We start from the raw sequence: 13,129 nt of genomic DNA, 5'->3' as shown, positions 1-13,129 counted from the left end.
TTTGCCATGCCAACAGATTTTCGCAAACCGATACAGCGATACGCAGGATATCCCGCCTCTTTAATAACTTTGCAGCTGGAAATTACCGCTCATCTCATGTGCGCAAGTTTTTTTTTCCAATGCTGTGCGTAATCATGACATCACAATTCCTCGTTTAACAATATTCGAATTCGCCGACGCGAAATTAAACACTGATTTCGCTGAACGCGGGCTATACTGCCCGCAAACATGCTCCGCGGTGAAACTTAAAAGCATGTATTAAGAACTGCAAGTTATCAGAGCAAGACATCTCGCATGTAAATTCTAGTCCCATCCCTTCTTCTTTAACGACGTTTAGAATGTGCTCACTTCTTTGTACAGCGCGTGACTTGTCAATTAAAATCAAATAATCATCTGTATACCTGAACACTGTAACACCTACAGTTCGGTTAACCGCTATGGCATTAAATGCCATTGCGGCTTGTGAATAAGTAATCGTTGAATAAATACGAATTCGGTATGCCAGCTCACATTGCTCATGATAGCACGTTTTAACTGCATGTATCGACACGTGATAACTCGCACGCCGCTTAACTGCTACATCTGGTATACATCCGCTCCGTAATACCTACACTGACTGCATCATTCCTTTCGCATTTCATGCGTAGAGAACACGCAGATGCGTTCAGACATGTGCAGTATTTAGGATTTATTAATAGTCAACCAGCGGCGACACTTTTATTTTCGTTTGGTGCTCTCACGGCGCCAACGAGCAGCGAGCGACGGAACAGCCGGCGGGTTCGCCGTACACACTTTTCCCATAGTGCTTCGCGCGCCCGCGGGGGGTTCTGGGATTGCTTGAAAAAGGTCTATTGTCTCTTCAATTCATTTGGTTGTGTCTAACATATAAACGAGCCCCTTGAAAAAAATTCCCCTTCTTTCATTCATTCATAGCGAGAGCCTAGCCATGGCCTCGCCACGGCAGTCTTAATGCCTTAGGTCAGCATGCGAGGGTTTATTGGTCAGCTGCTGCCTTGTGCAAAGATCACGTGCCATGTGAAGCCCTCTGGCGAGTATAGAGTGTTCCACACTCGTTGCCTGGGCTACGAGTGGTGCTGGCTAACACTCCCAGGAATTACATGCTCAGAAATACTAGACGGAGAGGACTGGAAGCACCTTCTGCTGCAGCTCAGTTGGTAGAGTATCGGAACGGGTAATTCGAATGTTGCAGATTCGGATGATTTTTGTTGATTTCGAGGTTGATCTTCGTCCACTTTAATTCATTTCCATTTATGTCACAATTCGTACACCACAGTTAAAGACAACAATTAACATCCTGTATGGTTTCCCAGACCTAATTGTCGGTTCAATTCATTTGGTTGTGTATATCTGATTGTCTTTTGTAGTACTAATTGTACTTTTTATATTGACACTTGATTCTACCAGAAAGTATGACATTCAAGTGTCTGACATTGCAGTGACATTTAGGCATGAAATTCGAAAGAGTGTTTAACCTCGACTTCTTTTACAAGTAAATACTAAACCTTTTTTACACCAAGCAAATGAATGTAGAGTATTGAAAAGATGTATACCTACTTCACCACGCTGAAGGGACGTTGTGTTTTTTAATATTTAATGTTTACAGATAAAGTTACCTGTGCTTGTGCTTCTCTCAGGGCCCCTGGCTCAATATGATCTGGCCGACATCTCTGCTGCCATTAATGGAATTGTGCCTCTGCTGACACCAGGAGCGGAGTATATAACTGAGGTTAGTTTACAGTTCACTCGGGGTTATTGCAGCCTGCATATTAGACAGATTTACTGCAATAGGTACAAAATTTACGTCCTGAAAAGCTTCACAGGTTATGTACCCATGCTAACTTTTGGATTAACTGTCTTTTTGGGCTTTGTGTAGCAAGCATAACAGTACATCAGCAACGACGCTGCCCACTTAATCGGAATTCGGCTTTTGTTAGTTGCTTTTTGTTGTGACAAAGTAACATGGTAGAAGCATGGTGGAAACATGGTAGAAATATATATGGCAGAATAGACATTTGCTCAGTCTCGACTCCTTGAGGGTGGAACATCGTGGACATTTCATGATCATTACTGAAATCAGCTACCTGTTGCGACGCAAGTGGGTTTAACAAAGCATGCTGTGTGATCGGTAATATGTTTTGCGCCTGTATTGAAACAAGTTGCAGATTACATGTTCATGACATTTCACATTGAAGCTTGTTTCATTAAAGGTATACTGAACAAAATACTTGCCGCCGAGATTTCCAGCCAAACTGAAAAGCCCAACTGTTGAAGGCTGGGTTCTTCGTTTTCAAGGTATGTACCAACAGGCCCAACACCAGACGCTTCTACAAACTGAAAGATTGGGTGCTGAAATCGTTAGACACAACCTTCATTTCAGACAGAAAATGGCGAAAAATAATGAATTTAATGCGTTTTTCACAAACTGCAGCGTCTAGCGGCTGCGCCATGAGCTAGAGGCCTTGAGCTACACTCAAGGCATCACTGGAAACAGGCGTGCCAACGATGCCAGCCATCGCCCACGTCCCTCAACCCGCTCAACTCCCACTACGGTTCCTAGAACCTCTATGAACGGCACCGGCAGCGAACAATGCTCCCGGGTGGTGTAAAGCCCCTAAAGAGTGAGGCATGTCTTAGCGCCTTTGTGGAACGGGGGAGAGTGGGGTGGAGAAAGGGAAGAGGAGGACAGGAAACGTGCACCCTGCATCCGCCACGGTGACTTTGACGTCATGGCTCATGCTGGCATGCAGCGGCCGTGCGCCGGAAATCCTCCAAAAATACAGCCAACTGTTAAAAAATTACGTGAAATAAACACCGTTTATCGGAACGCTCGCATCTTGTGAGTATAGGCACCGGGCGTGGGGCGAGTTTGGACTGGTGGCGCCTCTTTCGGTGGAGGCGCGGTACTAATGGAATGTGAGTGCCAGAAAGGAGCAGGCGCTTGCTGCGGGGACGCGATGCTGGATGTTGGCTGCGCTTCATTGTGCTCTCGTCGCTTGTGTCCTGCGCTGGCCGAAAGGCCCTGGGAACCAAGCCCGAGCAGACAGGCTGCGCTGTAGGCTGCACAAACAGCTATGCAAACATGGATAAAGCTGGGGAGTAGATCCAGTTCCATCGGTTCCCGTTTGCAATCGCCGTCCCCGACGGCCTTGTTCGCGCACCGTCTGCTAACGACGGCCCTCGTTGCGTCAAGCTACATGAAATACATAGACTGAGGATAGCTGTTGAAATATTAGAATCGGCGACGCATCGAAAACAAAAGGAAAGCAAAACGGGAACAGGAGTTTGCATGATGTACACCGGAGGAACAGCATGTGCGATCGACCAAGCATTGCGTAAAGAAAGCCGAAAATCGAATAGGAGACGTAGGGTGTCCTTTTCAAATGTTGGGAGACAATGTTAACGTGTAGACAGAATAACAAGGTATTAAATATTCGGCAGATTCCACGCCTTGTGGGAATCTGTTTCATGCGAAGCAGTCAGCGAGTATACCTGGCGACAACTTTCTGTGGCAGCACAGCCAAGGCTACGCAACCGAACCACGCACTTTTTTACTCCGCTTCTGTATGTAGTCCGCGAACGCTAGCTTTTCTAGAATACGTAGCATAAAAGAAAACATAAAAAGAAAAGAAATAGGTATTACGTTCAAGATTGCTTGCGTTGAAAGTAAGAATGATAATCCCGTAAAGGATTTGCGATTTTTGCTGTTTCGAGTTTTCAGGTTTTCTGGTGTCCGTTTCACGTTTTCCGTCCCCACTAAACAACGATGGCGTCGCTCGGCTGCAACAGGTGCACGTCGAAGCTTGCAAGTGAGCATAGGCGCGTGTTCGTTAGGTGATCTGTGTTCATCGACCAGAAAGAAACGAAGACAGCGGTGCGTTGTGAATTATTTGTTGATTTGCCCATAGTATCACCGAGAAAGAAGTGTGCAAGTGATACCACCATCGCAAGCGGGTCTGTCATCGCGATAGCTTCCTTGATAGTGACGCCGGCGACCTGCAAGTCTTCAGCAAGAAGAGCCGCTTGATAGCGCAACTATGATTGCAAACAGTGCGTAAAATAAGTGGCCCATTTCATAAAGTACGTTGCATACATGGTCGGTATTTCGGTTGCCTACTATTACTGATACAGTCGCGCCGAAGACTGCGTCTAACACCGTGCCTGTCGGCGTCTACGGCGGGGGGGTGTTTGGCGTTTGAATGAGAGCGATTTACGGTGAGGAAATCACCCATGCACAGCTTTGCCTCGGCAACAGACGCGTTCATGACTATTATGCGTCTGACAGCGTGATTTTCAATTTGCAAAAAAAAAAAAGCATTCTTGACCACGGGGAGTAAGGAGCGCTGTTTCACCCGTTGTATAATCGCACCACGTGAGACGCCCGCTCCCGACTGGTCGTGGCCAAGATATCTGCTGCCTTTCGATGCTTTCGTGTCCCCTGACAAAATACGTGAGCGTCTCCAGAAAGTTATAGCATCTCCAAGAAAACGACAAAATATGTCGATCGCTTTTAAAAAAAAATGTAAACAAAAAATGGTGCTCGCTTTGCAACTTGAAAGCACTGCTGGGCCGTGGCTTTCTTTTTCGTTATGTAATTTGATTGCAGAAGAGCTCAGCAACGACTTTAATAAAGCATTTGTGCTGCATGTTCCTTCGCATACAAAATATTCTAGCTTTCATAAAAAATAAGTAAACAATAGACTAAATGGTGCTCGAATAAACTATCTTTGCATAAATTCCCAAATACCGTAAACGCGTTAAGGGCCGCACCCGTTTTTTTGAAGTGCATATTCTAAGAAAAAAAAAAAAATTGCAGAAGAGCACCCACACTTTCCTCAGCAACGAATCGCTTAATTAATTCAAAATGCGCGCGTGCGTAAGACTAAATCTGTGAATAACTAGTCGATAGATGGCATAAATTCCCAAATACCGTATAAACGCAACCATCATCATCGTGTAAGGGCCGCACCCCGTTTGTTTTGAAGTGCAGAGTATATAGATATATATTTTTGGATTTTATTCGTGTTAAGATCCGCGTGAAGTAAGAGCCGCACCCACACTTTCCTCAACCAATAACGTATTCAAAATGACCCGCCCTAAAGGTTAAAAGATTTTATCTTTAGCTTCTCACATCTCGATAGATGGCGCAGGAAACGCAACCATCATCTATCGGCGCTATCCATATCAGAGTATATAGATATATATTTTTGGATTTTATTCGTGTTAAGATTAGCATCACCAACTTTGGAATGGCGTTCGCGTTGCTAAAAATTTTAACTAGGGGTGTGCGTATTCATAGACCCGCCAAATTTTTCTAAGGTTAAAGCAGGATTTTATCGAATACGCTTCTCACATCTCCATACACCTTCGACGCGCTATCGGCGCTATCCAATCGGCATTAGCATCACCAACTTTCAAAGGAAAATGGCCTCCACGTCGCAATATTTTATTTCGTTTTTGCTATTTGAAGGGGTGTGCGAAAAAAAACATTAAAGCCTGATTTTTCGAACAAACATACACTACGAATCGAATCCAGAACACAACGACATCCACCTCGATATCGAATCGAATATCAAAGGAAATGCAATCACAACACAAGCAAATATCACGGCACAAGTAACAATAATTTTTTAACATGTAAGCTATTTGAAGAAAAAAAACATTAACAGCATGAAGAAGAAATATGAGTTGCTCCACATGAACACAACATCAGGCTGCTAGGCGCTCCAGAACTTCAATGTAACAGAGACAACACCCCCCCCCTGCACAATGAAAAGGCACATCACACGCTTGCTTGGAACAAGAAGTGGCTGGTATAGGGAGGTCACGGCACATGGGGCAAAGCTTTGCCAGTACTGGGGTATGAAGGACTACATGTTATCATGAAGAAATATGAGTCCGCCACCAGTCACGCTCCACATGGGTCAGGCAGCAGGCGCTCCCTTTCTAACAGAGACAACACCCCCCCCCCCTGCCACTGAAAGGCACGCATAGTGGAACGAGTGGAAGTGGCTGGTGCGGCACGTAGGGAGGTACGGCCATGGGGCATAAAGCTTTGCCAGACTGGGGTATCTGAAGGTGCCTACAGTCGCCAACAGCGCTGCACGTCGTGGGTGCACCAGCAATAAATCATACAGAAGTGGGCGCCGTCGCAGGCGATGGTAGTGCGGCACGTGCCTACGGCCCATAATATTGAAATTACGGTTACATGATCGCCAACAGCGCTGCACGTCGGAGATGCACCAGCAATAAATCAACGTTTTATTGGGCGCTCGTCGCAGCACGAATCGTGCCTCCAGAAATGTGGAACTTACGATGTGTATCGCATATTCGAATTTTCGGCAACGTTTTTAGCGATACGAACGCAGCAGAAGTTATGGAAGACGAATTATTCGAAACTTTTCGAATTTTTACACGATTCGAATCGAAGTTATACGAATATTTCGAATGAAACTTTTCGAAACACCGATTTTCGAATCGAAACTTTCGAATATTCGCAACCCCTAGTTTTTGCATCAGCCAGCCGTTTCGACGAATAGTTTTCGAAACTTTCGATGACCTTCGTGCTAGCTTGTTTTCTACTCGGCGTTCACGTTTTGGCACCCCTAGTTTTTGCATCAGCCAGCCGTTTTCTGTAGTTTTCTGCACCTGAATAGCTACCTTCGTGCTAGCTTGTTTTCTATAAGTTGAACTCGGCGTTCACGTTTTGGCAGTGGGCATGCTCTCGAGTATGAATAGCTACACTGCCGCCGGCAGAAAATCTATAAGTTGAAGGTGATCGAGTATGACGAGAAGTCTCGAGCATGGGAAACGTTGGTGTGCCGCCGGCAGAAAATTCGACTTGCGAAACACCAACAGCACTAAGTGTGTTCGACGTTGGTGTGCTTTCCGAGGAGATCAAAAAGAAGCCTTGCGAAACACCAACAGTTTCCCTAAGCGCGCTTTCGAGAGAGCAGCAAGTCCGCTCCCGATGTAAGACTGAAGTGCGGAATGATGGTCTTGCACTCGCAACGGACATGCTGCGTGTGAAGGGTCTATGTGCTTGGCACTCGCAACTTGGTGGATCCCATGCTGCGTGTGAAGGGTCTAGCTCGGTTCGACGGACTGTACTTGGTCCCGAATCCCATTAAAGTCGCCGGGATATCGGTGTCGACGGCTTGGATGGTGTCCCTAAGTTTGACTGCATGTGAGTCGCCGGGATATCTAACACGGCGCTTCGCAGCACACCATGGCACATCTCGGACTCAGGTCTGAACTCGCCGGTGACGACGGCTTTAAGCACACACCTCGTATGGCGCAAATCTCGGACTCTAGGTCTGAGAACTCGCCGAGCAATGAACGCTCTTCGTTCGCTATTGACTGGTGCGTTTTTACGTTAAAAAAAAATGGCGCAAAAATGGGCCGCGTATACCCTGCAAATTGGCCCTCACGCTCTTCGTTGAAAAAAAAGTGCGGCTGGTGCGTTTTTACGTTAAAAAAAAAATGTCGCGTGTATGGGCCGCACCCTAACATCTTGAAAAAAAAGTGCGGCCCTTGAGTCATGAATACTCGTATGGAAATGCACATGTTGTATGTGCTCGCGAACCAAAACCGAAATCGCCCGCGAACGGACTACTTGGCGTAGTAACACATGTGCAGAAGCTCCGCCCACGTAGCTTTCGCTGTGCTGCCACAGAAAGTTGTCGCCAGGTGTAGTTCTATGCTGCATTTTTTTTTTTTTGGTGTTGAGCCAAGCGTTACGAGGTGGATCGACGTGTTTTTGTAAGTGCAGTAGTTGTGTACACATCGTGGTCTTACCAGGCACGTTGACTACACTGGCGTTCAAAGGGTAACTTATGGCCTGACGTAACGTCAGCACCCACGTTGCAGCACATACGTCAGTATTTTCGCAGTGAAGTGCACTTTACGGTGCGATTATGTGAACATCATACGTAACTTTCGTTTGCGTATTCCTCCGGGGTCGAGAAACGCTTGAATTTAGCTTGCTGTATCATATAGGAAGACAAATGTACCGTTTATTACACTGCTATAAAAGCAGAGTAAACACTGGAACCACAGACGTTAACCTGACATGACGCGTGTATCATAGGAGTACATATGTAGTGTTTATTGCTTTGTTATAAAATTAGATAGCCAGCACCACAACCACAACTGACGTTGCACTGACATTACGCCTGCATAGGGTGTTTTTCCAAAGCAGGTTTCTAGACCTGGCATGGCTTTGTGGTTTAATACCTGACTGCCATGCAGAACCATTGGGTTCGATTCCTGCTGGGATCCTAATTTTTATTCCTCTGCATTCGTCGGGTCAACGCTGACGTTGTCGGTTTTTTCTTAACGCTCTCGCATTTTAATCAGATACGGCGGCGCTACCTGAGAACAGTGGGCCTTCATCCGACAAGACCACCGGATTATGATTTGTGGCTCTATGGGCCCCACCATAGAGCACTGTTGATGTATATAGCGGAAGCCGCCTCTATCTGTATATTTAACTATGTATGCCATTGGGCAAACTCTCGAAATTAAAAAAAAAATTACCAATGTCCTGTTCTCGCCGTACCTGGGTAGATAAAAACTGTCAATCACCTGTGGCGCATACCCGTACACACCGATGCCCGTGGTAAACGGGTATGTGCGACACGTGTCTGGAGGAAAGGGTTTGACGACGTACGCGACAGAATTTTCACTTTATTCATGTCATGAGCAGACAGTCATATTCGTCAAATCCGCTTACCCTCCCATGCCATTTTGGTCTACACCAAGTTAAGGAGGCGATCACGAGAGCACCCAGACGTAGGCGGCTAGATAAACAGATACCTAGATAGAAACGCTCAAAGTGCCTGGGGTTCGCTAAGAAATGCTTCGCATTTACAAAAATAGAAATGGTGCTACTCACATCTAGCTCCACATCGTAGCTTATCCCGTTAAGCTTCGTCTGCGGGGCGCACTTGCAACGCTATTCGCACTCGTTGTCGCCTTTATATTCTGTGATGTCGTGCACGTGACCTGCTTCGTGCAGCGGAGACCCTTCTCTAGAGCAGACGCACGAAAACGCGTACGCCAGCTGGTCAAGTCTTTGAAACTTGCGCAAAAAAACTGGCAGCGCCATGGGTGCACTTGCGCTGTCAGGACTCGCCTTCGCGCCGGGGGCTTCCAGACAATAATGAGGAACAGCGAGTTCGGCAGTTAAAATGCAAAGATGCTTATTTTACATCGTGTCGCCAATCGGGCCTGCCTCATTGCGGTCCCGAAAGGGAGGAGGCATCGTGCCCCCTCTGGTCCGTCTCCGAACGAAAACAAACGCCTACAAGCCCAGCAACCACGCAAAGAAGCTGACTCGTTTGATGCTCCGACAGCACTCATCGGTGTGGACATGAGAGGGACACCATGTCATTCTTTCTAGATGACTTGGGGGCCATTAAACGCGTCCACGACCGCAAATGACTGCGCGGGAGTCTGCCTGAAGCCCGACGACGGGCCCCGTTGGCTGAACACATGTCCTAGAGTCGAACGCTTCGTGCATTGTTCAAAAGAACACTGTTGCTGCCCGCTTCTCCTTGCCTCTCGGCAACAAACGCAACAGCATACAGCTTCGAACTGCTCCAAAAAGAAACGCCGCGCTTCTCTTCGAATACGTGCCGAAAGTAGCAGAGCCTGCTCCGCGTCGTCTGCTTCACATGCCAGTGCTGTCCCTGGCGCCGCTTGGGGCGCTTTTTGGGAGAGGCGTAGCTGGCGCCTTACGACGGCCGCCCGGTGCCTATAATTTTGATATTTTTGCCATTTTTTCCTATTTTTGTTCAGTATCCCTTTAAGTACGAAGATTAGGATCTTCACGCACCCCTGCTCTTGCCCTATGCCTTTTGAAAGAGACAGGCTCATGTCCAGTGTAGGTAAATGCAAACAAATACATACTGCTAATTAACATACTATATATTGTTTGTTAAAGGTCCTCCTGCTGCTTCAAGGCATTTCCACTGCACTACCAGCCTTTAGACACAGTCTTGCAGGAAGCGCAGCAGTTCTTGCCCAACTCCAGCAAATGACTCCGGAACACTTCGGTGAATGTCAGAAGCTTCAAGCAATACTCTCTCAACCCTAGTGTGTTTATAGTGTGCTTTTAGTACTGTATACATAGGCGTGCGCAGGGTTGCCCATCAGGGGGGGCAAAGATTCTTCGCAGCGCCCCCCCACCCTACTAAGTCAATGTATGGGGCAGATTTTCCGCCCCCCCCCCCACTCTTATGTGACTAGAAGGGTCAATGTACGGGCAGATTTTGCGCCCCCCCTCTTAGGTGATTAGGGGGGGCGGCCGCCCCCCCCCCCTGCCCCCCCTGTGCGCACGCCTATGACTGTATGCAATGCTTCAGTGCGGCGAGCTTGCATCACAAGCCTGCAGCATTTGTGCCTTGCATTTTGTACATACATTCACCCTTTCTTTTGTACAATAAAACGCTACATGTATTTAATGCAGTGAAGTCTCTATGCTAGTGTAAATCAGTCTCACGCTGAGGTACTGAGCAACCAAGTGTCTAATTGTTGCTATACTCAAGGCCAGCTCTCTATAGCCATGCTACACTCAAACCACGATATAACAAACACGGATATAACGAATTATCGGTTATAACGAAATAAACGAAGAATAGTCTTGTCATAGATACAGTGTTCCAAATAAACGTTTATAACGAATTTTCGGATATAAAGAAGTTATTTTCGTGGCAAATGTGACTGTTATAATGAGGTTTGAGTGTACCAAGGCTACAAATCTGGAGCTCGAGTGTGATAGCACCACTGGACACAGCTCCAAATTTGTGCCATTTTTTTTTCATTATGAACGTAATGATGCACTCGCATACTCACACTGAATAATACGTATTGCCATTGCTTTTACATGGAAGCATTTTATGTGGAGCTTTACGGAAAATTTGCGCCGTCTACGTACGTCATGCAGTCATCAACACATACATTTTCTCGAATTCCCGTAAGATGGCGCTACTTTATCTGCAGTCAGCGAGCAAGAGATCCACTTGCGGGATCTCACCAACCACACAAGCAATCTATGTATGTGATCGAATAATTACAGCTTGCCGGATAGTAGTAGTATTCGGGGGTGGCTGCAGTCTTCAGAGAAAGCCGCAGACTTGCACAGTCAAAACTGAAAATTAATGTGGTATGGAGCCTGTCCATACTGCCCACATACTGAAAAAGTGAAAGTTCGTTATTTTACACCTCATTAATTGCAATTCTTGGATAATTCAAAGAAAGCGTCGTAGTCAAGCCGAACACCATAGAAATTTATGCATACAGCTGAACCCCTTTATAAGAGACACGCACCTGGGAGTAGTTCTTGTACCTTATAGGAGGTTTCTCTTATAAGCAGGGTACCGTGTTCTCATTTTCTGATTAACCCCTATTTCGATGTTGCGCACAGTGGTTCTCTTATAAAGGGGTTAAACTGTATTAAGGGGATATTAATTGGCTTCTAAACTGAGCCTCTCATGAATAAATTGAACTGCTTGCCTCCGTGGCGGGCTTTCACAATGGTGCTTTCTTTCCTAACTAAGTGATTGGTGGCACAATGTGCTGGTCACCGTGATCCTTTGATTACTATAGCCATTCGATCGACACTTCAATGCATGCTCCCCAGAATCTCAAAGGCTATGCTATGCAGGCTCCATGCTCCGCCAAACGCCGAAAAACCTGGCGTATACATGCAGAGACGAGCAACATTACACTGCGTGTAGTTTGTTGAGTCATAGGAGTACACGTGTATAAGCGTTTGAGTGCAACATTAAAATCGCCAGTTATCGCGAACCGTACTTGTTCTTGTTTAATCCATGCAAAGTGTCTTATATAAAGTTTTCATTGACTATTTTCGCTGTCCTGGATTGATATAGGATGCGAATCACCTGTGGCACATAACCGCATTATTACAGGCCATGGTGTGTGGGCATGTGCCACACGTGCTTGTGGGAAAGAGCTTCATGACCTACGTGACAGGCATGCCATGTTATTCATGTCATGATCTTTCAGTTATGTTTGTCATACACACATACGCTCCTATAAAATTTTGGTATATACCGAGACGACTACGAGAGCATGCCCCCAGGTGACGGACAGATAGATAAATGGACGGATGGACAGAAAGAAAGAAAGAAATGGTCAAGGTGCCTTTGGTTCGCTAAGAAATATTTCGCACTTAATATGGGGGCTCACACCACACCCTTAGTTTCTTGCCACACGTATTGCCCTATCTCACAACCAGTGTGTCAGAACGGAACGAAAACTAAAAATGAAAAACGAAAAAAAAAACGATATTTTTGACCAGAACAAAAGCGTGACCGAAACTTTGTCTAATATTTCGTTCCGGAGTGAAACCGAAATTTTTTTAAATCGTTTTTGGTTCATGAATCTCAAATGTCAGGCCTAATTGTCTGTTCAATTTATTTGGTTGTGTCTAACATATAAACGAGCCCCTTGAAAAAATTCCTCTTCTTTCATTCATTCATAGCGAGGGCCTAGCCATGGCCTCGCCACGGCAGTGTTAATGCCTTAGGTTAGCATAAAAAGATTTATTGGTCAGCAAAATGGCTAGCGATTGGAAAGGCGATACAAACACGGTCCGATTATGCTATCGAGTTCTACTCTTGAAGGCGAAGCTCAAGCGTCCTCCAAGTTTTTATTCTTGACACTCGTTGACTGCAGCGTGGAGAACAGTTGTTCTAGTCATATGGCTCTTCTGTTACAGCGAAAGGTGTGATGAGATCACAACAAGGGCCGTTTTTGGCGCTGTAGTTGTCCGCCGCCGCTGGTGACCATAACCACTATCGAGCGAAATAAGAAAAAAGAATAAAATAAGAAAAAATATCCAGGATTGAACAAGGTTCGAACCTAGGCTCTCTGTGTGGGAGCCCAGTATTCTACCTCAGAGCTATGCCGGTGCTTGAAACTGCTTTGCAAAAAGACCCTATACAGGCTTCATGTCGGGAAGGAACCACATTAACATAAGTAATGTAGTGTGATAGAAGAGTGAAATAACAACCATGCATCACACAACGCAAATTCAGTAACCAGGTGTCACACAATGCGAATTGAGCAACGAGTGGGTTATTGA

The 13,129-nt window shown here is 46.0% G+C and overlaps 1 protein-coding gene across 1 annotated transcript in view; it reads left to right on the top strand.

Annotated features, from left to right (window-relative positions):
- LOC119390471 (importin subunit alpha-6) overlaps window positions 1-10,261 on the top strand; it is a 39,009-nt gene extending 28,748 nt beyond the window's left edge. Inside the window, exons 10-11 of the mRNA XM_037658089.2 lie at window positions 1,656-1,747; window positions 9,965-10,261. Of these exons, the coding sequence (XP_037514017.1) occupies window positions 1,656-1,747; window positions 9,965-10,117 (245 nt within the window). The 3' untranslated portion in view covers window positions 10,118-10,261. The remainder of the gene's footprint in view (window positions 1-1,655; window positions 1,748-9,964) is intronic.
- The last annotated feature ends 2,868 nt before the right edge of the window (window positions 10,262-13,129 follow it).

Source organism: Rhipicephalus sanguineus, chromosome 4, assembly GCF_013339695.2.
Source record: "Rhipicephalus sanguineus isolate Rsan-2018 chromosome 4, BIME_Rsan_1.4, whole genome shotgun sequence".
NCBI classification, from domain to species: domain Eukaryota; kingdom Metazoa; phylum Arthropoda; class Arachnida; order Ixodida; family Ixodidae; genus Rhipicephalus; species Rhipicephalus sanguineus.
The sequence above is the reverse complement of the archived record's forward strand: the minus strand, read 5'-3'. Positions and strand labels throughout refer to the sequence as shown.